The 27,739-nt window shown below is 44.3% G+C and overlaps 3 protein-coding genes across 16 annotated transcripts in view; 1 reads left to right on the plus strand and 2 right to left on the minus strand.

Moving 5' to 3' along the window:
• Window positions 1-320: 320 nt before the first annotated feature.
• Hao (Hydroxyacid oxidase) lies at window positions 321-6,864 on the plus strand. The gene is made up of 8 exons (XM_076810652.1): window positions 321-667; window positions 1,071-1,222; window positions 5,332-5,587; window positions 5,686-5,814; window positions 5,881-6,013; window positions 6,282-6,398; window positions 6,497-6,608; window positions 6,695-6,864. The coding sequence occupies exons 1-8, from the start codon at window positions 534-536 to the stop codon at window positions 6,763-6,765; spliced, it is 1,104 nt and encodes a 367-aa protein (XP_076666767.1). The 5' UTR covers window positions 321-533; the 3' UTR covers window positions 6,766-6,864.
• Window positions 1,377-4,794, minus strand: LOC143368191 (N-acetylgalactosaminyltransferase 6). Its single transcript, XM_076810651.1, has 2 exons — window positions 4,167-4,794; window positions 1,377-3,969 (listed from the first exon to the last, which is right to left on the minus strand). Exons 1-2 carry the CDS (start codon window positions 4,371-4,373, stop codon window positions 2,341-2,343), a joined length of 1,836 nt encoding a protein of 611 aa, XP_076666766.1. The 5' UTR covers window positions 4,374-4,794; the 3' UTR covers window positions 1,377-2,340.
• Window positions 6,865-11,707: 4,843 nt separating the features above from the next.
• Window positions 11,708-27,739, minus strand: part of Mtd (TLD domain-containing protein mustard) — a 186,224-nt gene continuing 170,192 nt past the window's right edge. For all 14 annotated transcript variants that reach the window (XM_076810646.1, XM_076810644.1, XM_076810643.1 and 11 more), the window contains 3 exons: window positions 17,062-17,343; window positions 15,539-15,708; window positions 11,708-15,309 (listed from right to left, as the gene is read on the minus strand). In XM_076810646.1, coding sequence (XP_076666761.1) covers window positions 15,174-15,309; window positions 15,539-15,708; window positions 17,062-17,343 — 588 coding nt within the window. In that variant the 3' untranslated portion in view covers window positions 11,708-15,173. The remainder of the gene's footprint in view (window positions 15,310-15,538; window positions 15,709-17,061; window positions 17,344-27,739) is intronic.

Below are 27,739 nucleotides of genomic sequence, written 5' to 3' on the forward strand. Positions count from 1 at the left end.
GATCTTTCTCTAATCTCTAGTTGCATAATTAGTTGCGCCGAGTAATTCAGATACGTTCTCTACGCGTTAAGAAATGGAGCTTCAATGGCATCGCTCGAAACAGAAAAAAACCAAAGGCGACGACACTGCCTACAATAGCCCTGTGTTGTCAGCCCGGTTCTGACAATTCTGGGGTACAAAGAACGATTGACCAGACCGGAGACCAGGAGTAAACAAACTGGTCTTTCATTAAACCTTGCAGAGACAGAGAGAGTCGACACGTCCAAGATACATAAAGCACTTTATCAGCACTATTACTGAAAGCGTCACGGGTTATCTCTTTATGATTTCGCGGTAGTAAGACCGGCTGTGTCGGGCGCCGATTTCCTTAGATCAGTATGTTTCCCATCCTCCAGAAGCCTCGCTTCGGTTCGTGACTGCTCGCTTCGGTTCGAACCGAAAATACTATCCTCGGCGATTCGACTACCAAGTTCCAAGTTGCTCTTAATAGTTGGGAATAAATTGAAGTTGGCGGTCCTTTCTTCTCAGACAACATGGCTCAGTTGATTTGCATAGAGGACTACGAGAAATACGCCTGCGAACACTTGACACCCTCCGTGAGGGACTATTATAATTCCGGGGCCGGGGAGGAGTACAGTTTGAAGCTGAACACAGAAGCTTTCAAAAAGTACGTACCTATCGAGAAGAAGCGCAGTAAGTACAATTCTGCGCGTGTCGCATTTAGATAACAGTGTTTCGTAATAAGGAGACTGCACCAGCCATTGCGCAACGACGTGATTAAGCCTTTGCGAATAGACAGAGAATTGATAAATATTTGGCCTATGTTTATTTGGTCGTATGGACATTCGATAGTTTATGAACTATTGAATATTAAATACCGTAAGGTGCCTGTGCTCTACTTATTGTATGTCCATTAGGGTGGCTCTTATGTATTCTGGGTAAACATTTTTTTCAAGATGAAAATTCAAGAGTTGAAAATAAGAGCCACCCTAGTGCACATTGTACGCCTTCTAGAATAATGAAATCACAGAAGATATGTCTGATTGATGGAGGGCTATGGTACTTTGCAGGTACAGGATACGTCCCAGATTTCTGAGGGACGTTTCCAAAAGAGATCTACGCACCACCGTTTTAGGTGAAGAGATCTCGATGCCAGTTGGAGTAGCGCCAGCGGCTATGCAGCGCATGGCGCACCCCGACGGCGAGTGCGCAAACGCGAGAGGTAAGCTCAAGTACAGACGTGCACGTGAAGCGCAGCTTTCCGACGTGTTACCTTGCAGCGTGGTTCCCCTCTGTTCCTATCCTCCCGCGACACTTAGTCTCTGGCACGGATACGCTCAGTTCTCTGGAAAATTAGTCAGATTTACCATACCATCTAGAGATTTAATAAAAAATGTTTATTAAATCATACAAACGCTTTACAAAAATAGTTGCAACGATAGAGACGTACCAAGATCACAGTTGGATAGAATCTCTCCCGATTTCTTACGCTTATAACCTGACGTTACTGTGTAAAAGTACAAATGGATATATAGTATACAGAGCGAAGCGAAGTTCAATAAAAACTGGTGTGCGGCTCTTTTATAAAATAGATCCCTTACGCTTTATTTCTTCCTGTACAGTAACTGAAGCGCCATTTGCTTGGTGAAGTACGCGAGAATGTTGTTGTTGCAATGTATTCGTGTGCATTAAGACGGCATGCCCGGGGCTTTAAAGATTACTACCGCTTAGTTGCACTTCACCCGTACGTGGAGCTTCTGGTTTATTTGAACAGCTTGTACACACAATTCCACTTAACAGTATGGAGGAGAGACGTCCGTTAATTCCCCGTTTAGTCGCAACTGATAAAAGCATTTTGCTTGTCAGTCAAGAAAACGAATAAGCTTGCTTCGGAAGTTTGGCATTAAAGGGATTTCGCGAGTCGGTCAGTTCTGATTTCTCCTTAACTATATACCGTATTAATAATTATATCGTCCGTCGTATGTAAAAATTGAGCATTAAAGCGAAGTTACTCTCGTAAAGTAATTAATATATATATATATAGTAGTTTTAAATGCAGCTATATGTTTAAGGCACAACAGAGGGTTCGTACGATATTTACATTGATACAGATGCGGTAAAAAAAAATGTTCCGAGGGATGCTGAAAAGAGGTTCGACCTGTTGTAATTTTCAAACTAATTTCACCGCTTCGACAAATGCTTCCGCGTATCACGACGGAAATGCTTGGGACCGGCAATTACGATTTTACATGACTAGTTAATCGTATGCACGCGGAAAATGAAATTAGACGCTCACGCAACGACTAAGGAACCTACGCCAGTGAAAAAGCAAAGGAGGTTTTAATGTCGTTTGGGTCCCACATTGTCCCAGTTATTGATAGCTTTCATATTCACTTTCTCGATTCTCCATTTCTGAGTAGGAGACGACGAATCACAATTGATTACGTGTACCCTTTTGCTGGCCGGGTCCATGTCCAGGCATCTTGACGAGTAGCCGTGCATCAACCATTGCTTCTCGACGTTGTAACGCCATAGCTGGTTCCCCTGGCCACCGTGGCAAGGATACAACGTTACAGGAGCCTTCGACTCTCCCCTAGATACGTCCATGCACTCTGTACGATCCTTTGGTCTGATATCTTTGTGCCAGGTCAGTCTGAACTCTTGTTCTCCTTGGACCTTAGGATTGTCTTTCATGCAGACATCTACTTCCACGAGCCCATCCTTCTTTCGTTTCTTCGAGTCCAGGCATAATTCCGGTACGCCCATGTTGCGGATCTCTCCGGACGCAAAGTCGTCAGGCTCGATAGGGGGGTACACGTCGACAAGATCGAAAGCTATGTTCTCCATAAACCACTTGAACGGCTTACAGTGCAACCTGTTTCTCAAATTCCTTTGCTCCGTCAGGTTTCCAGGATCCAGCGATCTCAAATGAGGTCGCCTTTTGTAGATATACTCTGCGTATTCGTCCATCCACACTTCCGCTACTCTCTTGTAATTCCTCCCCAAGAAGTCCCCTTTGCCTGGATTTGGGAAAGGAGGAAATTTACGATAAATATGGCCCACCCTCGAGCAAGGTGCATCGTACATTTCTCCTCCGCACTGCCAAATTTTAAACGACAGCTCGTATTGCTCGCCTCCCCATATAGCTAGCTCCGGATCGTATCCACCCAACTCCCAGAAGAACTTGGCGCTCATAGCGAACAGCCCGCCAGCCATGACGGGGCTTTTAAACGGTTCTGTTGGCTTCTTAAGATCCTCGGGCAACAGTGGCAATCGTTTATAGTACAGTTCCCAGTCGAAAGCTCCTCTCGCGCCTTCGTCCTGCGCTCTGTACTCGAACGTTTCGTAAGCTACAACATCGATGAAAGGACAGACACAAGTTCTGTAGTCTTCCGCGATGGGTTCGAGCAGAGGTGGCAGCCAATTAACGTTCGCTTCGCTATGCGAATCCAGGAACACGAGAACCTTCGCTCTGGCGATCTTCGCCCCGGCTAATCGTCCTTTAATTAATCCAGAACGCTCCGGTAATCTTATAATCTTCACCTTCGGCAAGTTATCGGCGATGTAATCGTCTAGCGTCTTCTTCAATTCCACCTTAGTGCTGGCGTCGTCAACCAGTATTATTTCTTCGAGCAGGGACGCCGGCGAACGATTAACGACGCTCCAGCAAGTGCGCATTAGGGTGGTAAAATGCTCGTTATGAAAAGATACTATCACAGAGACTCGGTCTAGGTTCCTTAAGTATTTCTTCTTCTTACAATCCGGATGCCTGATATCGGGTACCGAGCGGTTTAAGGAGATCTGGTCGCTAAGGGCGCCGTTAAAACCGTTTACCTGATACAGCCTCTCCTTCAGTGGGTCGAGGGACGGCGAAAGGAACGCAGGCTTTCCTTGCTCGCCCATCCCAGTCCTTTTCAAATCCTCGTGAATTTTCTTGTAATCGTGCCAATCGACTCTCTCGTCTGAATCCTGTTCGAAAAAAATTTCATGGAAACGTTAGGCGGCGGCGGCAGAGTTAATTTCGAGCGTAAATAAATTAACGCGTCGGGGTGCAGGAAAGTGGCGGTACGGTACTGCTCGTGGAATGCAGAAGGTTAAGCTATCGCTAAACCTGTTTCACTTGCGCCAACCGGTGCCGATATAATGGACAGGTCTTTAACCCATACCTGGTAGAGATGCTCGTTGAAAATCTGCTTGGGGCCGAGCAGATTCTTCAGGCTGTCATCGTCCAGAACCGCGAGCGCGGCGACCGGTGTCGCGATTTCATGGTTAGGCGACGTCCGTACGTAGCGGAACACGACGACGGTCAGGAAAACAGTAAAAGCCGCCAGAAAGAAGAACTTTATCAGGCTTATCACATTCCTCCTCATCATCGTGAAACGGTCATGTCGCGCGATGGCAATTAGTAGAACCCGCCGCTGGCCGCCGGCTTCGGTAAACTACCTACACGAAACTAACCTCATTTGTGTAATACCCTGCTTATCAGCTGTTATCTGCGAACGCACGGGACCTTCGGCGACTTCGCCCCGAAAAAATACATGAAAGCCACACGGTTGCCACCCGTCGACTGAGGATCGATCCCCAGTGAAACGAAGCAGTTCTCGGCCGCTCAACTGCATTCGATGCGCCGCGAATGGGAATATTTCAGTAGTTATCTCACTCGAGCGTGAAACAGGCTGCTCGATTAGCAATATCCTGGTTATCGAACAGAATTCAGGACGTAGGTACTTTTACCTGTTTTCTCAGTGAGAAACGGGGCTCGGAGAATAGTAGGCTCGACTTTTAAGATCGTCGAAGATGTACATATGTGTAAATATTGATACTCGAAACAAGATTACTAGCGGTTTTTGGTACAGTTTTAAGGCGCGATTTCATGCCGACGCTCGACGCTCGTTTTGAGCGTCAAAAGCAGTCACGTGATCGGTCCACGTGACCTTCAGCGTCAAGCGGAAAAGCTGATCTCAGTTTAGCTTTTCCGTGCTTTTCCGCTTAACGCTCGTTCACTCTGACACGTTCGTTCGTTGCTTGAGCGTCGGTCATGTGAGCGGTTTTGACGCTCGAAACCAGCGTCGACGCTGAAAGTCCCGTGAACCGATCACGTGACTGGTTTTGACGCTCGTTTTGAGACCAACGAACGAGCGAGTCAGAGCAAGTCAGAGTGAACGAGCGTCAAGCGGAAAAGATAAAACGAGCTCAGCTTTCATGCTTGATGCTGAAAGTCACGTGGACCGGTCACGTGACCGGTTTTAACGGTCAAAACAAGCGTCGAGCGTCAGCACGAAATCGCACATTCGGATATATATTAGTCCAACGAGATTTCTGATTTTCTAGCCGCCGAAGCAGCCGGTACGATCTTCACGCTATCGACGATATCGACATGTAGCATAGAGGAAGTGGCTGAAGCAGCGCCGAAAGGGATCAAATGGTTCCAGCTGTATATCTACACGGATCGAGATGTTACGTTAAATTTAGTGAAGCGGGCGGAGCGCGCCGGCTACAAAGCACTCGTACTTACAGTCGATGCACCGATGTTTGGTGACAGGCGGGCTGATATTAGAAACAAATTCGTGCTACCTAGTCATCTAAGGTACCTCTGCCATAACACCGAAGCTTGAATTACGCCGATTAGGATAAGAAACGTAAACTCGCTCGGATGATGATTGTCACGAAACGATTACTTTTCAGATTGGGAAATTTCGGCGGAGAAGGGCTGAGCAAATTAAATGCGACTAATGGTGGCTCTAGTTTGAGCGAATATGTCACGAGCCTGTTTGACGCCTCTTTGTCGTGGGACCACGTTAAATGGCTGAAAAGGTTAGAAGCAAGCGTTTGAAATTAATGAGATCCGGAACGGGCGCTGAATTTTACGATTCTTCGCAGCGTTACAAAATTGCCAATCGTTTTGAAGGGAATTCTAACGCCGCAAGATGCACTGTTGGCCATCGAGAGCGGAGCGCAAGCGATCATCGTTTCGAACCATGGGGCGCGGCAAGTTGACGGTATCCCGGCATCGGTTCGTCGCATTATCTCGTTCTTTGAAATTCGATAAGATAGAGCGTACTCTTTCGAGTGTTTGCTTGCTTTTTGCTCGCTTAAGGCTGCCGTTCCAATATGCGGCTGGCGACTGCGGCTGGCGACGGCCCCACTAGTGCAAGGGAGAAACAGATACGTACTTCTCCCTCGCACTACTGGGACCGTCGCCGGCCGCACATTGGAACGGCAGCCTTCGCGCGTATCGAGCAGATACCTGGAGAATAATGGAGATAATGTGTAATTGCCAGATCGAAGCTTTGACAGAAATAGTCGAGAGCGTGAATGGTAAAATCGAGGTTTACATGGATGGTGGCGTGAGGCAAGGTGTCGACGTTCTCAGGGCACTTGCTCTGGGCGCAAAAATGGTAAACATCTCCCGGCTCCTTGGAAAGATAAGATGAAATTCGAATCGAGTCGATTACATAATTCCGTCGATTCACCGGTGTGTTTGAACTCCTTTCAGGTATTTGTCGGCCGACCTATGTTATGGGGCTTATCTCAGGGGGGCGAACAAGGTGCGAGGCAAGTTCTCGAAATTTTCAGGAGAGAACTCGATCTGGCGTTTGCGTTGACAGGTGAACGAAGATTCAGATGTTTAAACATGTTTCTGTAGACATTATAAGATAAGATAATTTCATCAACTTTCTCGACCGGTTTGCAGGCTGCAGATCAGTGAAGGACGTAAAGAAAGATATGGTGAAACACCAGTCTTACTACAATAGTCATTTGTAACATCTGACGGGAAGTTTAATGAATTCCCAACGAACAAATTGTATAGCTGGAAAATGTATTCCTTTATACTAAATAAAGTATTGATTTATGTGCCGAATAGCTATGTTTCTTCCAGATTACTTGCATCATGTTACGTGAAATACTGTATATCTATTTCCTTTTTTCAGAGTCTCTTAAAATTTTAGTCGAAGACCGCGAAACGCTGTAGCCATCTGGCCATCTAGCGGTGCGACCTATGAACTAAATTGCCCGTCAAAACAGTAAGTCGCTTATTTATCCATCTATTTACTTATCCAACGATTTCTAATCACTTTCCAGGCAAAGTTGTCGATTACTTGTTTTTTAAGGCTTTTTAAAACTTTCAGAGACGCCAAAATAGGCGTTGAAAGGCACTCAAGCGCCAGTCTTGGGTTCATTTTAGTTCGCAGTCTTCGCCGCTAAGCGGCGCTGGCGTTTGCCCGCGCGCATTGCCCGGGAAATTGGAAAAAGGCATCGGCGAAAAGTGTCATCCAAAGGGCGTGCTTCACAATATTGGCGTTTTATTGAATATCATTTTTGTATATTCATCTGTTGTATACATATATGCGTGCGCGCGGCGGCACGCATATCACAATGTCTCGAGCGTACGTGCGCGCACACGCATCCAAAGTGATCCGCGGGTGTTGGTTTCGTTCGTTCTCGCCCATTCTTCGGTTTGTTCCTCCTCAAGCAGAACAGATTGACTATGGCGCCGGTACACGTACGCGCGGGAGCATGCAGCAGAGTACTCACACGCCCGCCCTCTCTGTACACGAATTGTACGGAAAATACTAGCTCTTCTTCTCCCCTCATCTCGACCCGTGGCCCCGTCCGTGGAACGGGGACGAATTCTCTTGGCAAAAAAATAAATCCCTCTCTCCGCGTATCCTACCCGGTTCTCTTTTGTTTTTCTTCTTTTTTTTTTATACTTTTTTAGTTTGTTTAGTAACTCTGTGCCGGCATAATACAGACGTAGAACATCCACTTCGTTTTCACTCACAGCTTTACAACGTTACAACCGTTATCGTTACTCAATATGTATATATTTATAATTATGTATATGTATATATATAATATATATGTATATGTATATGTATAGTGACCTGCTCTCCTCGCGCTACGCTTCTATGCTGTGTATGCACGCTGCGACGCTGCCACTTCTCCTCGCTCCTCTTTTAAATATGTATAATATGTATACGCAATGTACACGTGTGTGGCATACATATGTACACACATACACACCTCCTGCACCGTGTACTGTATATATTACATATACGCGCGTTATATACATGCATACACACACCCACGCATTCGCCTCGCCCCTCTAGCAGCACAATGACTCGGGGGAGGTTTCGTTTTAGTCGCTCCGCACGCAATTTTCTTGGACGAGGGGGCACGTGTGCGCTCCAGATTAAGTTTAACAGTTTAGCAAAGACATATACTACATATTCGTCGCAGTGGCGCACCCAAGGGTGGGGGCTTTTCGTAGGAAGAAAAGAAAACAGGATTTTATTCTTTAACTAAATTTGTATAATCACCTAACGAATCTTACTGACTCGGCATTAATAATATTTTCATCCCCCTTCAACTCGGCTCCCCCTCCAAGACTAAATCCTGACTGCGCCACTGCTTCGTTTCCTGTTCGGAAGCTGAAGGTCTCCAGCAAAATGCAAGTTCCCTCGCGGGGCCATGTACTCGGTTATTAATTACCGTAGCGCGATCGCTGCGATCCCTTTGCATCGGGTGCAAGTTTCATCGAGAAAGCGGTTCAACGCGGGGACGTGCCCCCTGCAATCTCCTCCCCTCCCCCGACGGTGCCATTCGTCGTTAGCGGCTTGTACGATTAATTCAACATACACGTTATACAGTTGGCTAAATATACGATTACGATAGACACACAGCGCGTTATCCTGTGCTTTTCGCCCTTGGTTGCTCTCGTGAACTCTGGGATGACTTTCGGTTTGTTCGTGGGGTGCCTAATTTCGGACCCAAAGACAGGGGGAGGATTTACTGTAAGGGAAGTGGAGACTTTAGGCGACAAGTAAGTTAGTAGCGTAAAATTCATTGGTCCAGAGAGTTTGCGTGTATGTATGTGTGTGGCTCTGTGTACGCGCGAGCGCGTGTATTCGAGGGGTCCAACTTCTGCCCCGTGCATTCGCACCCCTTTCTGGTACATATCTTCATTTTCCTCGTCTCTTCTAAATACGAGAGTTTTGGTTTTCTTGAACCGAAGATATGTCTCTTTTATCTTCTTTTCTTTTGATAACGTCACAACCACCCCCCCCCCACCCCCGCCCCTCGAAAATAGGGTTCCGCGATACGGACGAGTAACGAGATGAATTTAACTCTGCCTTTTCATGCGGAGAATTCTCGATGATCGTTTTAGGATATTAATGACACGTTCGTTTCCCTTTCTGGGCCTTTCGATGCAAAAGCTCGGCTGGGGACGAAAGGATAGCCCACCAACCGCTTAGAAACATAAAGCGCCTTCGCCCTGGAGAAGTCGTGAGCATGAGTTGATAGTGTAAAAATGTGTTTAGAATATCGTTTCGCGCAGCAAAGATTCGAGCCTTGTACGCGTTTCGGTGGCCGCGAGTGAGATCTACGTGCGATCTGTCCATCCGGCATGGCTATCGTTCAATAAAATTCGATAATACCTTCGGTGCTGGGACTCGAATGCCCCGTGCGGGAATCACGTGTCGCGTATATCTGCTATGGTTAATTGAACGCCCGCGAGGCGTTCCACGCACGCACGCAACGATTCACCCGAGCGCTTGTACGAGTCTACAGCATCCGAGGTACCAAAGGAACGCGAACTGAGATGCTGAACGAAATTAGCTAGCACAGTTAAAGGCCTCCATCTTTCAGTGAACACCGAGGCACAAATTTAGATAATCTAAGAAGCAACCGTGCCCAACGCAGCTTAAATTCGGCGATCCAACGGGGACCGGTGCTCTCTGAGTGATAGAAGCCGCTGGCGAAAGAAGAACTCTCAAGCGCGTACGAAAACAATTCATTCTACTCGAAATAAAAAGCGACAGAAACCCTAAATCGAAGAAAAACCGATTATAATCGCACAAAGGTATGAAATTTGTGGCAAAACTTAGGGAGGTCTTATTCGTCCTTAAAAACTACGTCGAAAATGTGGAATACAATTTTTTCGTCCAGGCCCTAGTTTCCAAGAAAAACAAGTTCTAAGAACAACGCGCGAGCACCCACATCCGAGGGCAATTTCCTCGCAAAGGAAGCATCCTACGAAAAAGGTGACCTCTACAATTTCGACGTGTTTTTTAACGAGGGATCGTTTCCCTCTCTACTTTGCCACGAGTTACGCTCTAGTAAACGAATAATTAACAACAACTCTGGAAATCGATGCGGTATAAGATGGGAATGATTGTGTTTCTCTAAGATTCCTACGAACGTTCGTTTCTGGTACGAGTAGCTGTCCTACGTGTAAAACAGACTATATAGTCGAACGACATGGCGCGAAGTTTCGATCCTCCTGAACGGAATAGCTTGACAATTATTCAGCACGTTGATCCTGAACCTTTGCGCTAGGCACGCTCACGAATATTAACGCTTATCTCCTGCTCGTTCAGGATAACTTCCTCGCGCCAAGCCACGTTCAGACGATCATCAACAACGACAACAATATCTAGCTAAACACCGAAGAACATCGAGTTTTCTGTTATGCGTGGTCAATCCCTGCGATCAGTCTGAATCTAATTGACAATGTGTGTACCAAAGGTCTTCGCCTCGTCGTGTAATTTGTTGCTCCATTCCTCATCGTTACTTCACGTTCCTTCCCACCTCCTCAGCTCGCTAACGTCCACTAATTAACTACGGATATTACATTCACTGCTTTCGATTACATTAGCTTCGCGTGAGCTCGCTCCGGGTTGCAGCAGAGATTCTTACTTCTTCTACGCCCGCTAACTTCTTTCTCATACACAAACGCAGAAAGCTACGCGCTCGTATTGATCGTCTCTACGTTTAACAGTTAACTAGTTTCAACGTGTCCAAGGTAGATGAGTGTATATTGTAATCTTCATCTTCGATTAGTCGAGGAACAATTGGTATTCCGTTGGAAAGGGGGTTTACGGCTCGAGCCCCTTCAGTGTCAGAGTTCATCAGTGGCATCGTGGTCTCTACTAGAATCTACTTGGAGCATATTACAAGCGGAGTGTTCTCAGTGACATCCGTTATCTCTTCTTTAAAACTTCCAGTAACCACTTAATGTATCTAACGAAGTCTGACAGCGAAGGATACCATCCACAAACACTCTCAGGTAACGTGCAGCGTTCGAGGTCACGCAGAACACGTCGCGATCGATGGTACAGAAAAGAAGAGCACCGCTCGTTAGTTAAGATTAGGATCTCTTGGTTTCACGCGACATGCTTAATCTACGTCTACAGTTTCATCGTGGAGGCAGTTGCGTATATATTTTAGATTAGACGGCACCTATCGCGCCGAAGACCGTCCTAAATTCAGTAATACGCTTCGCTCAAGAGGAAGAAACAGAATTCTTCCAGGCAGTTGACGAGAGCACAATTGTTTTCACTTTGCCACGATTCCCACGGCTACAAAGATTTCTTACACTTTCTCATCCATCGAACAAATTGCCAATATCCACGACCCGTCTGCTCAAAGTAACCAGAGGATCGCGCATTCCCAGATCTCCTCAGGCTATCCTCTCAATCACTTTAACCAGCCATTGTTCTCCGAACCACAGAAAATGCATAATCCTCGACTTGATCCTTAAAGTGACTTAAAAGCGATCCGCTACGCGCGCGCATAAACTCCATCTCCGCGCACCTTCCCGTGCCTTTAAACCGGACAAAGTTGTATAACATCTTACAGAAGCCTGAAACGAGTAACTGAAACGAAGAACGGAACCAGAGTGAAAAGAAACGAACAGAAAACGTTTTCTCACAGACACACCGTTATCCTCTATTCTTTATTTCCTTAGAATATACAATTTATACCGCGATGATCGGCATCAAGGCGAGGGTAAGCGAGTCTGTCCTCTCGGAACCAGAAAAGAAAGAGAAATCGTCGCGGGTCAAGCACTTCGTTTTTCTGCTCCTCTTTTCGCGCTCGAATAATTGTATTGTCCTGGCTGATTTTGTGATCGAGGTCCCTCGAGTTACGCAAGCCCTGGGGGGGGATCGAACCGATCGCTCTGCCGCGAAAGGAGAAGCTTCTGCTCCGAGCGGCGCGCTCGAAGCGACTCGATACATAAATCTAGGAGCGACTGTTTCGTGTTTTCCCCCTTTTTTTTTCTTTCTTTTACTCGTTAGTATCACAAAGAGTACACCTAGACGCCTAATTTAAATGTCCTAGGACAACGCTCTATAAATCGAGATACGCGCGTGTCGCATTGGTGTGTATACGTTACTCGAGAAGAACTATCCTAATAAAGCTGTTCGCTACGTTTATACACTTTGTGCTTCAAGGCCGTCGCCCATTTACGCCGGAGCCAAGTGCGGCGACCAAAGCGAAACACGTTCGTCGCCGCTGTTCTGTCATATAGGGCGATGCGTGGTCGCTGCGCTTCGACCCGCTGGGCGAAGACCTTCACTCGTTTTTTTTTTTTGTTTGTTTGTTTACTGTTTGAAACCGTGCTCCACGGGGATCTCTAAGCTATTCGACAGTGTTCTAGTTTGTTTTTTTTTGTTGTTGTAAGTGCGTTTCATAACCAGTGCACGGATACTCTTGCCCCTTTCACATCTACGATTCTCTCGATCACGCGTGCCGCCACTTTCAGTCTTTCAAGCCTCTTCGGATGAGATTCACAGCCGAAGCGGGCATGATTCGGAAACATTTTCTGCCGCGATTTTGCGTCGTGCCATTTTTTTTTAAAACCCTTCCACTAACAACGTTCGCGTGATCACTGGAGTTTTCTATTAATCACCGTCGAGGGTTTTCTTGTTTTTAAAAAAAGCAGCCCCTAGAAAGTACGAAGATGGAAAATCGTAGAAACGATATGTTAAGAAAACGGTTCCCTAGTAAAATTGGAAGGAATGGTAACGCGGTATATTCGCTACGGTATAAAAGGGTCGTTTATCTTTTCTTGTTCTTCTTCCTCTTCCTCCCCCACCTCTCTCGCTTTCTCTCTCTCTCTCTGTCTTGACGTAAACGCATTGTGTTTGAACAGTAGTTAGAAAATCCGTCTGCATCTTTCCCAGGCAGAGCCAGGCTACTCTCTCACGGGGAGAAGAATCAATTTATAAAATCGATTATCAAAATCGCCTTTCTCCTAGATGACCTTCGCTCTACTTGGCGATTAAAACTGTTCGTTTCTACTCTCGGCAAACGGAAGTCAGTAGATGTCTGTGTACGCGTGTATGTGTTACAAAGCGCGATAGAAACGGTGGGCGACACGGTCGATCGATCCTAATTGTAATATAGAGACTATAAGCTCGGATAGTTTCGTGTGGTCGTGAATTTCAGCTGGCATCGAAAGAGAATCGGTTACGAACAACTTGACATCCGCTATGCAGAGCCGAGCAAAGCTTCTGTTCTGTTAGAAAACGGCGCTGCGAAACCTCTTCCCCTATCTGGATAGAGGAACTACAGAGACTATTGTCCCGCGTCGGCTCTATCATCTGCTTGCTACTTCTGACACTTCCGATCAGAGGATACCTTAAGCTCGTCCGAGCCGAAGAGGGAGTTAACCGAAACCGTGGCAAACCATCATCCCGTTATTGTCTGCGTAAATTATAAGAAGCTTTCCTTCGGCTCTGACTGTACACGTAGGACTATCCGGAACAGGACTGGAATACTGTTAGCGTGCTCTGGCGCGTTAGGGAGAGAAAGAGAGCGAAGCGAGGCACTGGCGTGTCTTGTGTGTTCGTTGTTGCGGTTGCCGGAGGCTCGAGAAGCACGATTTATCATAGAATAAAAGTGTTGTGTTTTGATTAACAATATTCAACTCGATCCTCTCTTTCTCTCGGGTATCACGTAAAAGTACGCGTCTCGTCTAAGTCTACTTGCTCTCGGTTCCTGGGTCTCTTAACATCGGGCTGCGCGATATCACGCCTACGAGGGTATCATCATCGTATATTCGTTCAATGTTGTTCTCGTGTTAATTGTGTACACGGTGTGTGTATGTAGCCAGCGTGTGTCCTCCTCCGTTCGGGATATATGTATGTACGTGAGACGAGCGCTACACACAGAGTGTTCAGCAACGTTTTCCACTTCTTTTTTTTAAAGTTTACATACATATATATATATATATATACTGTTTGTTTTTTCATTTTAAAATTAATCTTCACCGTAACACGATTGATAATATATATATTTACATTTATCTATCTACATTATCTACACATCAACAAACGGTTAGTTTAGCATTCTCGTGGTATCATATGTGTCCGTCTGTCCTTTCTCTCGCTCTATCTCTCTTTCTCTCTCTTTCTCTCTCTCTCTCTCTCTCTCTCTATGTTATGCATGTGTACACGTGTGAGTGAGTTGTATCATCGTAATTTGTCAACACATTCGACTCATCATTCCTTTCTTTCTTTCGTCCTAGTACAATACATACTTTCTCTCGCGTAACGTTCCGTCAATCTCGAATCATCGTCCCGATAACATTCACGCTCGCTCATTCTCTCTCTCTCTCTCTCTCTCTCTCTCTCTCTCTCTCTCTCTCTTTCTCTCTTTCTTTCGTAATTGCGATCACCGACCAACTTCGTCGATCGTGATTGACGCGACTAGCTCCAAGCGACGATCCACGTATAAGCGTCGCCAACGAATTATTATTATTAATCGCCGCTGTCGATCCTTCCCCTTCCGGCTCCCCTTGGGAGAACGACGCGCGATCCGTGAAAAATCAGAATAACGAGCGACGACTCATTCGGAACAGAACACATATATAACGTGTGTATACGTATGTGTGTGTGTGTATGTATGTATGTATATATATATACATATATATATATATACACATATATACATATAAACACATATAAAAATAAAATAAATACAGCAACTTAAAAACGAAAAACGAAAGAGAAACAAATATGCAATATCGAATTGCCATCAGCAACATCGTCTTCGAGTTTCCCCTCCAGTCGTGGGGGATTCGTTTCTTCCCACAGAATCACAAAATCTCCTCCCCCATCATCTCCTTTAGACACTGACAGCAGCCCCCCTCCCCCACAGTTCCCTCTGTCCGTTGGAATCTATCAGTAGCAATCGAGCCAACCGTTTGGCCAGGCAAGCCCGTCTCATTTTAATCTCCTCTGGTAATGTCTCGATAGAAATTCTAGTCTTCCTGTCATCTCTCCTTGGGTACGATTATAGAAACCATCGCGAGGCTATCGTGTTCAGGTCAAATTAGGCTGCGGCGAGGGCGAGGTCACGGACAACGTGCAACAGGCCGGGTCCTATATGAACGCCCAACATTCCAGCGTCTTCACCACGAAGTCCTCGCGTGGCGCCAACGGTTCGTTGCCATAGGTGCTGCAGGACTGTGTCCTGCCTTGGTACAGATCACCGTCCAACCAGAGTCCAAACTTGCCACTGGAACAACCAAGTTACTCTGTCAGTACCTACCGCGGGGTCTAGTGTGTTAGTACTGACACTATGAAGCATACTGGGTACTTCGCTGTACAAGGGTGTCTTCGCCAGGCTTCAAACAGCCCTTCTAGTTTTAGTATCCCACTGCCATATATCCAATCTCAATTTCAATATCCCATTTAATTTAACAACACCCTATCCAGTTTGTACCCAAGAAATAAGCAACACTTACTCTCCAGCGCCGATAGCAAGGCTCTCGTTGTTACCCTTGATGAAATACAAGTTATCGCCAGTCCAGTTGAAGGCCTGGAACCTGGGTGTGAACCTGAACAGTAGGGACTCGCCTGTCCCATAGAAGTGGTCGCTCACGTGCAGAGCGCACGAGGTCAACGCGCCAAACACCTGCAGATCGAACAAAACAATGATTCACACGGCTCAAGTTACGCTTCGCTTAATAACAATATTACATAAATCCCGGACCTTTGCTCCAAGCCTCCAATACGCTATCTAGACTATCAATTTCCTCCCTTCCCCTTCAGAATCAGTAACAGTAACACTCGGAACATCGCGACCTAGTTTCCAGGCTATCGCAAAAGACTTTTGTAACTCTGCACAGAGCTCGCAACGCGGATCACGGTACAGTAACCATTCCAGCGCGCCCCACCGCTTGGGGAACGACATTCAACTCGATATTCGAAGACAAAGGTGAGGCCACCATCCAGACACCTGCGGTGCAACCTAATTGGCATCAGGTTGCATTCGACAGGCGGAAAGTTTGACAATGAAGCTTGGAACGTTTGTATGGCCCATTCTATTTTAAGCCGGAGGAGCTTGGGAAACGTGGAAACGACTAGGCAGTGAAATCGCTCGAGAAACAAGTATTTTTTGCAAATTAATTACGTGGAGATGAACGCAAGTACAGACTTTTCCTTTTACACAATGCTTATTACTATCACGGAGAGTAAAAAATATTTCTTTTGTCTAGATATCTATTTTAGAAAAAGCGTCCTTGGCTTTGTCTTGGTGTTGAGATTAAAAGTAAAAATACTTGCTCTTCGAGCGGTTTCAGAAATGCTTCATTTTAGACAGGAACGACTGCCTAGTACCTTTATGAATTTGTTGTACAAAAACGGTTCGACAAATTAATTTGAGGTTTGGCAGGCTGTTTTATTGTATCTGGAACTATTGTTCTGAATTTTTGTGTGAAAAGTACTGTAAGAGTTATCCGAAACACAAAAAGAAGAACAGATTCTTAAACGATATAAATGTGGCTATGGGTGGTAGTAGATGCATTAAGAAAAAGAATAAAATGTTAAAATGACAGCCTTTTGAAGAAGATGAATCGCCTTGATTTGAGTCTGAGAAAGGTGTTGCCTCAAAATCGGGAAAACTTCTTCAAATAAAAAAGGAACGGTACCATATACTAATAAATAATAAATCTACTACCACCCATAGCCGCATTCATATAGTTTAAGAATCTCTTCTTCTTTCTGTGTTCCAGATAACCCTTACAGTACTTTTCGTCAACGCCAGGGCCACCCGACCATCAACGCTCTCTCTGTATCTGCCATATTTTTTTCTTCACTGTCACACAAAAATTCAGAACAATAGTTCAAGCTACAATAAAGCAGCCTGCCAAACCTCGAGTTAATTTGTCGAACCGTTTTTGTACAAAAAATTCACAAAGAATTACCTATTTTTCGGCGGAACAAGGCAACAATCCTCCCTTAAGACTAGATTGATGTCCAAACTTACGTTGCCCTCGGTGTCCTCGATGACCAGCAGGATCGGGCTCTCTATCTTGGCCATCTTCCTGTACATACTGTTCAAGCTGAATCCGTGCTGGCTGGTGCTGAACACGAGAGTCCACAGGTAGCCCTCTGCCCTGGCGGGCAGATGGCGGCAAAGCTGCTCCCTGTGCTCGTCGCTGAGGATCTCAGTGGTGCCTACCAGATCGGGCACGATCACTTCGTTGTCCAAGGAGACGGCGCTGTTGGCGTACAGAGCTCGCCTGAGCTCCTCGCTCATAGACAGTACCTGCGAATAGCGCAAGAGCACGTTAGCAACCTGCTTTCGTGGCTGGGAGTTTCAAGAGGATTGTCTAAAAGGTTGGGGAACTGTCTGCTGAGTTCATCGTGCTTGCGAAAGTACTTGAGAGGCTGGACATTGCTACGTTAATGGTAGATCTCTGGGTTTATTAGTGCCAATACATGTATCTCTATGGAGATGCAGAAATACAGAAATCTTTGGAGTTCTGCTTTTGACTTTGGTCTCTCAAGCTGCAGAAGACAGTGGAACCTCCCAAAATAACGAGTCTGGGTTAGGTGTGGGTGTCACTTACCTAGGGCGTAACTAGAGGAGAATACAATTAAGATGCGAATATAGAATACCGTCCTCTGGCAGAGGCTCCACTGTATTAAATTTCATACAATCCTTCTTCACACGATGTACTCAGTGATCGTTTATAACCACACGCACTGATTTCTATGTTGCATCGAAGAAGACTAGCACTAGTTGCGACTATGGGGTTCCATCCTTCTCTAAACCTAATTCTAACACTAACACAGCTAACACAGAGTACTATTACGCATTCAAGTGTACAGGGGGTTCGGTAACGTGGCGATGTCTCGCGCTGTTGGAAGCTTCGTGTTGTTCCAAAGACGAGGGTGTACCATGAATATGTATGCGCAGAAGAATGTGTCCTTCTTTCCTTAGTCGTCCATATTAATGTTGTCCACTAATTATGCTCGTCTTACATCGAACCCTTGACCTTTCTTCCACGTCAACAAAGAATTACGTAATCCGCTTATTATACCACCTAACATTGCCCATCGCACAATAGAAACCAATTACAATCGAGGCGTATCAGAGAACAATAGCAATTCTTCCCTGCGAGCATTCAACGTCCCCTGCCCGGGCGCGTGGGTTGTTATTTTCCCTGATAAAGCATCGATCTTAATTAAACGAGCTTAGGTAGCTGAACAGTCCTCATCGGAGATGGATCAGCTTTGAAAACTCTCCATCGGATTCTATTATTCCCCTTTGATTAAGCGGCACATTATGCTCGCGCGCAGAGTTGTTATTCTCCTTGGCAGGATGCAGATGCGAACGAGCTGAATCACATTTGCGCACCTGCCTTCAACCATAACAATTTTCCGCGATCGTCTTCCCGCGGGATTAAAACGCTCCGAGCCGCCCTGTCGATTATTTACGGCTTTACATCTCATCCATTACTATTACGAGATTTACATAACTCATTACGGGAGGCTGCACCGTTGCGCGCCGCGAGACCCGCAGCTGCCAGGCGCAGAGGGCTCAGTCGCAGTTTCCGTGCGGAAATTTCAATCTAACGTAATCGGCAAGATTGAATTTCGAGCCTGCGTCAGAATTTCCTCGAACCAGCTACATAATCCCGCGAAAGGAGCTACAGAATCTTGGTAACAATTCAAGGATTACACGTTTATTAATACCTCCGTCGTTGGCGTTCTGAGAAACGCACCTTTTTTTCTTTTTTTTTAAATAAATTCCTGAAACCAGTGATCACGAAGCAAACGAGCGTGTCGAATGGATCGACTGAACGAACTGCATCCTTCAATAGTAATGCGGCATCGTTAAGTCGCGCGTTACTGGCGTAATTACTCATTTGCATGGCGTCCCCGATGGTTTCTTTCGGCGACCAAGAAGCGTCGATTCGCCGTCGTTCAATGATTTAAGACGTAAATAAGTTGTCCGATAAGGGACGAGGAAATCAACATTGTAACCGAGTGTTTACCCAGGGGAATATTTATAAAACATTCCCTCGTGAACCAGCTGATATCGACATCCCCTTGGTGTCCCGTATCTTCCTCAGCCCGATAAGGCGATTCGTTTATAGAAGCAGAGATTAAGTTACATTAACAACAACACGACAAATTGATTTCTGCGATCGAGCGCCAACTGAACGTTAAATAAAATCGTTTAATTAACGCAGCGTTGGATCCACGAAATGTTCAATCTGCAACGATCTAACATTGCTTTCCCTATTATCATAAGACTCCAGTACATGCCCAGCCCCCTCTCGTTCAGCAATCAGCGTGCATGCGTCGACAAACAAGGCTCCGCTCGCGGCAAGCGTTCGCCTGCAAAGTGTTAAGAGCATTTATTTAAGGGGTCAGTCTCCACTGTGACGGTTTCGAAAATTAAGCCCCTTTTAAAGATTTTTTTCTGCGTGGATACAACATATAATGGAATAAAACTTTTTTGGTATTTATTAATCTACACTTATATTATACAAAAAAAATTTTAAAGAATTTTGTTTAATTTGTTTTGAAACTTTAAACGCGATTATCTCGAAACGACGTTCTTTTCAACTGGTGCAGGTGATTGCAAAAAAACTATTTGACTAATCAGTCTGAAAATTTTACACGGCATTCAGCACATCAGTGGCTACGACCGGGACTAGGAATTTTTCAAGCATTTTGCCTTGTGAAAATTATGAAATCGTTAATCAAGAAAGGTTTTCTTGCAATCACCTGCACCAGTTGAAAAAATATCGCTTTGAGACAAACGCCGTTTGAAGTTTTAAAACAAATTAGAAAACATTCTTTAAATTTTTTCTGTATACTATAAGAGCAGCTTAATAAATACCAAAAAGATTTATTGCATTATATGTTGTATCTACGTGGAAAAAAAATCTGTAAAAACAGTTTAATTTTCCAAACCGTCACAGTGGACTGACCCCTTAACACCAAAGTATTTGTGCCAGTGGCGATTCCGTGGACGGTTTCGCATCGATTACACCCGCGGAGAGGCGACGCTGAGTGCAAAGCCGAGGGATCAGTGCTGTCACTGACGATCCTCCTTTCACGAGGGTAGATACAGCTGTCAGGAGCGTTGGTTTCCGCGCCGCCTTTAGCAGTCAAGACGCGTTTACCCTGGTTTTTACGCGCGTACACATCAATTGAGGCGAGGCCGTGTCAATTAAATCGTTCTGCGCTCGCCAAGGAGCCAACCGGTTGAGAAAAACATCGGCGGGATGAATCGTCGCGTGGGAAAATGCACCGGGATCAGCTTCGAGGGAGCATTTCCCTCTGGCGGGTTATAAAACGAACGCTACATCGATTTCGAAGCATTTGCTCGAATATGATTCGTTAAGAGGTCTGCTAAGAAACCAGTGATAATTGATTTTAACGTAAATCCTCTTGGATAAACCGTTCCGACTAATCGAAAGTAAAAGAAGTTCGTGGAACAGATGTATCTGCAAGTATCGATGCTCCTCGAAAAATAATTCTCTGGAAATCGGCGCTGCAGCTGATTACTCGCAGATATTAGACGTAAACATCGCGCGGGGGCCAAGCAGAGTTTTATCTAATTTTTGCTGATTTTTGTAATCTAGGTACAGGCGTTTGTCTCGCCTAGGGGGTAAACGTGCCCGAGGGGAGCGAACTTCTTCTCCGCACAGTCCCGTTGGCTGCTACGCACTCCTCGCGTGCCCTCGAGCGTCACGCTCCGCGCCTTATCGCGAAAGATTCCTTGACCCGTGACACCACCTTCTATCGCGACTCTCGCGCAAAAAAATTAGCGGCGCTTAATCGCGAACGGAGGAAAGAGCGCCTGTCTCTGATGTTAGTTCGTGGGAGATAGCGCGGTGATCGCTGTACTCTCGTGGTCCATTTGTGCCTGTGACTACTTTTTTGTGGAGAGTAAATTTCAGGCTTGGTCGATCGTGACGGGGCATATGGTTTCTACGGAATTAAGTCCACGCGCCATGTTTTTTTTGCTCGTTCGCAGCTGCGTTTTGGAATTCGCGAAATGGAATGTCACTGGACGTGTGGCAGAAACTAGTTTCTGACGACAAAAAGAATTTTGGAAATGAAATTTACACGGGGGAAGATCGTGATTCTATCTGATTGTGTTCAAACACTTAATATCGATTAGGAGGACTTGTGTTCGAGCGCAATTTCGAGTACTTGGTCGCAAAATCGAGCACTCGAATAGTTGAAGGGGTCAGCTCACGGTTTGAAGAATTAAGCTAGTTTGAAAGATTTTTTCTGCGTAGATACGACGTGTAATGCAATCAATCTTTTTGGTATTTATTAAGCTACTCTTATATTATATAACGAAAAAATTAAAAGAATTTTTTTAATTTGTTTTCAAACTTAAAACGCAATTATCTCAAAACAACATTTTTTCGACAGGTGCAGGTGATTGCAAAAAATAAATTATTAGACCAGTCAGTCTGAAATTTTTACACGTTATTCTGAACATCAGTGGCTATGGCCGGGAGCACGGAAACCTTTCTGGATTAACCATTTCATAATTTTTACGAGGCAAAATGATTGAAAAATTCACCGTATTTCGACAGTTAAATTTCAAACCTCCACCATTTTGTTAATTTTTTATCAGTAAAAGTAATCCTGGTTCCGGCGATAACCATACTCATGATTACAACACACTTTGAATTTTTTGTTTCAAATGCCTCGTTCTCCCGGAATCACCTGCACCAGCATTACATCGCTTTCTCAAGGCGTTTACATCAGAGCGATATATGTTTTTAAAAAATTGTTAAAAATTTTAAATAAATTTTTTTATACTGTCAATAAGTGTATTAATAAGTAGACAAAACATTATTCACGTTGGACACTGCGTTTACTAAAAAAAAATCCTAAAAAATGACTGACCCCTTAAGGAGACCTTCCGGTCTAGAGCCCCCCAAAAATAGGTGATATTTAGGAATTAATTAAAGGAAAATTACTATGTATAATTTAATAGGCCTTTTTGCATTGTATTAAGGATGTCTTAAGCTACAGAAATATATTTTTTGTTTTATAATTAATCATTGCAGACGGCACTCGGGAGTCGTTAAAGTCAAGACGTCAAAAAATTTATCCAAAACGGTGGGACCTGTATCTCCAAATGTTTTTTCTGTAGCTTAAGACATCCTTAATACACTGCAACAAGTCCCATTAAATTATACACAGTAGTTTTCCTTTAATTAATTCCTAAATATCACCTATTTTGTTGGGCTCTAGACTGGAAGGTCGTCTTAAGTACTTGCAATACTCGAGCCGACAAGTACTTCCGCTGCTTGGCTCAAGCTTCGAACTCGGCTGCAATTTCGAGTGCTCCAATATCAGGAGCTTTGAACCACGTACTGAAAAACTTTTCCACTACTAAATCATCGCCAAGGGGCATTAATCCGAAATCCTATTACAGCGTGTCATCGCGCAAGTGCAAAGACATCATCATCCTCCATAGCAGACTGTTTTTCGTCGGCCGATCATCGCGTATTGCTGCGATCTGAAATTCAGATTACCCAGGGCTGATCCTCTTGACTCTTATCGAGGTGTCTCGCGTGGACCAATCGATGTCATAACAAGGCTTCTGTGCCAGCAGGCTGAAGCGTTGTTCAACGCGACTACGCGACACGCGATAGCCGAGGTCGCGGCAGCAATCGAGATGCAGGCCGAAAAAAAATGCTTCCAGCCACGTGGCTCGTTTGATAGATAGCTATTATTCACGGCGCTGTTTCGAGAAACCACCTGGCTCAACAGCATTCGGAATATTCCACGGAGTGTCGAAACTCGACTGTAAGATTCTCTACGTGGAATAATTTTTCGAAAGTTTCTCGCTTTCAAAGTTGCCGTATCAGTAGAAGGAGGAGTCAAGATTTGTCTGCGAAACTTCTCCAAGAACTACTTACAAGAGGAGGACACCATGTGGTAGACACCGATTTTGATGAGCCTTGGCACGATGGATCTGTGTCGAAAATAAGTAAATAGGTGTCCGAGCGTTTCTGCCAATAATATATTTACATGTAAATTATTAAAAATTTCATAGTAGCCGTGGGGTTTTAATGGGTAAAAATCCCAGACTACTCTGACGACGCCGGGGGATTCCCCTCTGAAAGAGTCGGGGTGACTTTTAAAGATTTCCCCAAGTTAAAAAAATTTATAAAAAAAATTTATAAAGTTTTTTTTAACGCGGAGACATCTTCAAAAGGCACCCCGACGCCTCCAGAAGGGAATCTCCCGCGGGCCCCAGGGTAGTGTGGGATTTTTATCCACTGAAACTTTAAATTTTTAATAATTTACATGTAAATATCTCTATTATTAAGGCCCATTGGCAGAAACGCTCGGATACCTATTTATTTATTTTCGACACAGATCCATCGTGCCAAGGCTCATCGAAATCCCCATAAAAAACTTGAAAAAAGTAAAAAAAAAAATACGCCAAGTACATGAAAAAGTCGAGGACGTAAAAGAGTATCACAAAAAATAGAAGGCAATAATAATTACAATATAAAAAAAATGTGAAATCAAAATGAGCTGCAAGTACATATTAATCATACATTCCATTACTCATAACGCGGACACTTTAATCCCATCAAAAAGAATCCCATTTAAAAACATTGTCGTAAATTAATAGCTTTACAAAATTACTGATGTACAAAGATTGCGCCAATTATAACAATCTTGAAAAAAAATGTATTAAATAATATTAAGCAGATATATTTTTATACAAATAAATATTTTAATACGAGTAAATATTTTATTCAAAATACTTTGCCCTGCGAAACCGAAAAAATGATCATTGACTTATAAAGTATTAATAATTTACAATAACTCCCTTACAATCTAAAATATCCATCGTGCCAAGGCTCGTCAAAATCAGTGTCCACCACATGGTGTCCTCCCGTTGTTAGTCGATCTAATCATACACCTGTTTTCCTAATTTTAATACGAAGCAACCTTTCAGCTCCCTCCCTTCTATAAAGCAGACTCCCTTTTTTGTCGCGAGTGTCGTAAAGCTCACAGTTCACGGGTCATTACAAAGCCACGTTGCAGAACTCAATCTGCGTTCCACCAGTAGAGCAGTTGGAGCTTGCTGCCGACACATTTCCATCGGAACAGAATCTATTTCCCATTGGACGTGCGTTTTGTACGGCCAGGGAAAAACATTGCCACGACTCGTACTTTATTTTTAACTCCGAGGGGAGCCGTGCTTTCAGGTGGAAGGCCGCAAGACGATCTCGATTTAGGATTCCTCCAGCTTTTCGCCATCGATCGACGACCTCCGGGAGCTGGACGTATAAAGCGCGATCGCACTTGGATTTTTTCAGATGGAACGAGGCACCACTTGTATCTTTTCTTTCACTGACTCGCGAGTACGCGATGGCCACGTCCCGCTGGCTGTATTATCATTTCGACTGCTCGACCAGTCTCCTCATGAATTTCAAAGCCACATTTTACGCACCCAACAAGTTGTGCTATCTTTCAGGGACTGATACATATGAATCGGTTGGTTGTTTTTCATTAATTTTATACAACGCTGCATTACCTTTACACGAGTAAGGCGGGCGAAAGAAAATGTTTCTTGGGGCATCTTCCTTACTAATTACTTCGTAGCCTAAGCCAGTTACCTCGATTCAACTATTTATTTATTTATTTATTTGCCTTACGGGAAGATCCCATTATTTAAAAAAAGACAGCAAAAAATTCAAAAACCACATTACCGCTCACGAAAAACTCGCACATCATACCCCGAGAACCAAAAATATAAAGTCCAATGAGAGTGTAGCACCCAAGCAAACAAACCCGGAAATATTTGCCCGACTGAGCGCGTAACCATTCACCCAATCGTCATACCATTCCATCCAGAACTCTAAGCAGTCCAGATCTAAAGACATGTACATTCCGCGCAAAGAAATCAATCCGCTCACAATAATTATTCGCCAATTCTGGAGATTGGATCCGTATCCCTGAATCGCGATGCGTGCAACGGGGGCCTGAAGAGCGTAGCAGCTCTGACGGATCAAGCAGGCGCATTAAAATTTACCAACGAGGACAGGGAATTGTTTGTGAGGCGAATGTCCCAATTTCTGTTCATTTAAGAGATAACTCGTCATAGAGAAGGTGTAAAAAATTTGTTTGCGATGAAAATTTGCAGAGTAATTGATTAAATCTTTAAGAATAAATCAACCAATTCAAAAACTATTTAAGAAAGTTATTTCAAGATTGTTAACTATTAGTAATTTCTAATTAAATATATAATGCTCTAAATGTCCGTATTTCTGCTTATGAAAAATAGCGATGTGTGTATTGACCCAAGCTCGTGCAACACTCGCGTAAATGTTTAAATAGTTTAGAATTATTTTGTTGCAACTATGGTACAAACGTAACGCATATAATAATAAGAAAAATACGAAATGATCAGAAATGGGGACATCAGCATAAATTGGGACATTCACCTTATGCCCGAGAATTACTTTAAATAAAAAACACTATTAAGTATGAATCAGCTCGCTATTCTATTTGAAGGTCTGCGAGAATATCGGTTAGTTTTATTTTTAATTCTATTACAGTGGTCTGTAATAACTAGGTACCCATTACCGATCGCAATTAGAAAACGAAGGAGGGTTAGCTCTTACACTCAATAAATTAAAAGGGGTTGCAAAGAATGTGGAATTTCATTGTCTCACCGAGAGCATCCTAGACGAGTGCTAAAACACGTACTTACAGATCGGGCAAGGATCGACGAGCATGATGACAGGCTCGAAGGGACTAATCACTTCGAAGCTCCTCCACGAAGCTAATATCACTTGTATGGGATCAGGAACCCCCATAGCACAAGAGAGGACACGGAGTAACGAACACCGGGGAAGTCGACGGTAGCCGAGGTGGTTAAGGGGGTATTCTAGTCTAGACACTCGTTTTTGAAGGTGATATTTGGAAATTAATTCTGGAAAACCTATCGCACCTACAGGGCAGGGTTTTTGCACACATATTTAGTAGTGTTTGAACTATCAACACAAATTTTTGGAATGCATTATATTGAAATTTGTACAAGTTACCTGAAACGAAACTACCAAAGATTTTTTTAATCTATACGAGTGTAGTTATCGCCCGAACTAGATGTAACCAAGCCCGGAATTCTAGCGAGCGACGAAGTAGTACCGATTTTCATTCGAACACGTGTTGATGCTAGATGAGAATTGAAATCTGTGGGGTCCAAAGATGAGAAGAAGGTTGCTGTGTAAAATTTGATTACGTGGAACACTCGATTTCTATATTAAATTCTTCACGAAATCCAATTCTGGTATCTTCGCGTGGCAGTTAAATGGAAGGAAAGATGGTTCTTTAAATAGCCAACGTGGGTAAACACTGAGGATCATTGATTGCAGGTGGCCCGAGATGCGGTGCGATAAAATAAGAGCAGAGGCAGAAGTTTCGTGGAGGATGAGTCGCGAATCGACTTCGATTACCTTCAAAACACCGTTTACTGGCGTGTGCATAGATGGGTACGTTTATGTGTACCTCGATCTAATATGAGAGATTACTCATTGAACAATGTTTGCCCAGGTATTTCACAATTTGCATGGCTTAGCGTCAAACTCCACGCAGGCTAACAAGCATCGCCGACTTGACGGCGCGATTATGCTCACTCACTCGAAAACTTATCTATGATCGATCACGATATAATGGTCACGAGCTGTACCAGCCTCCAACAAAAAGGAAGATGCAAAACAAAGTACGGATTGTAACCCGCTCGGAGCCGGTTACTAGTGGCATAAGACAGTCTAGTGCAGACAGCCACTTACTTAAGGGGGCAGGGCTTGAAACGGTTCCGAAAATAACTGTTTAAAACTCGAGAAACCAAATAATCCAGATTCACTTCAGGAAACCAGAATACCTCCCATTCAAAATATCGTCACTTACCCCGTTTATCAACACACAAGGGACAGTATCATTCCGATAAGTTGGCACTAATTGCAAGCACGTCCATTACGCGAATCAGTATTGTGCGGGGTCATTAAAGAAAAACGATAATTGACCGTTACCACGCTGTCTCCGCGATAGCTGCAGCCACGTTAATTAGGATGTTAATCGAAGCAAACGGCGAATCATCGACTCGCCTCGATCGAGGAAGGATGTTCGGCCGTGTCGGCGCACCAGTTGCGTTCAATTACAAAATAGCAAAAACCTGCCGGCCGGCTGGCTCTGCCTCGCACGCGCCAAATTATGTAATTCAAAGATGGTCTCGCTGATTGCTTCAGTACCTTATTACAGGTCGTCGAAATAATTGCTACGACCTTTCGTCTTCTCCCATAATCAGGCGGACTCCATGACGATCTCACGCGAGAATTTTATTCAGCCGTCCCTTGCAGGCTGTTCAACAAATCGTCACGCAACGAAGTTGTGAAAAAACTAAGCAAAAAAATGTGGAACAAATTTTTCTGCTAGTCAGACGATTTTCAAATGATTTTTCTAGAAGACTCTGAGATTCATCGGGGAAGCTTATGCGTTCTATATTATTTGCTTGCTCGTTTACTAACAAGGGGAGGACACCATGTGGTAGACATCGATTTTGATGAGCCTTGGCACGATGGATCTATGTCGAAAATAGGCCTTAATAATAGAGATATTTACAGTAATTAAAAATTTCATAGTGGACG

This window comes from Andrena cerasifolii, chromosome 4 (genome assembly GCF_050908995.1).
Source record: "Andrena cerasifolii isolate SP2316 chromosome 4, iyAndCera1_principal, whole genome shotgun sequence".
Lineage (NCBI taxonomy): Eukaryota > Metazoa > Arthropoda > Insecta > Hymenoptera > Andrenidae > Andrena > Andrena cerasifolii.

Coding starts and splice junctions, on each gene's coding strand:
- Hao (XM_076810652.1), top strand. CDS start 534: ATGGCTCAGTTGATTTGCATAGAGGACTACGAGAAATACGCCTGCGAA. Junction 668..1,070: donor AACACAGAAGCTTTCAAAAA/GTACGTACCTAT, acceptor GGTACTTTGCAG/GTACAGGATACGTCCCAGAT. Junction 5,588..5,685: donor GTGCTACCTAGTCATCTAAG/GTACCTCTGCCA, acceptor ATTACTTTTCAG/ATTGGGAAATTTCGGCGGAG.
- LOC143368191 (XM_076810651.1), bottom strand. CDS start 4,373: ATGATGAGGAGGAATGTGATAAGCCTGATAAAGTTCTTCTTTCTGGCG. Junction 3,970..4,166: donor TCAACGAGCATCTCTACCAG/GTATGGGTTAAA, acceptor TTTTTCGAACAG/GATTCAGACGAGAGAGTCGA.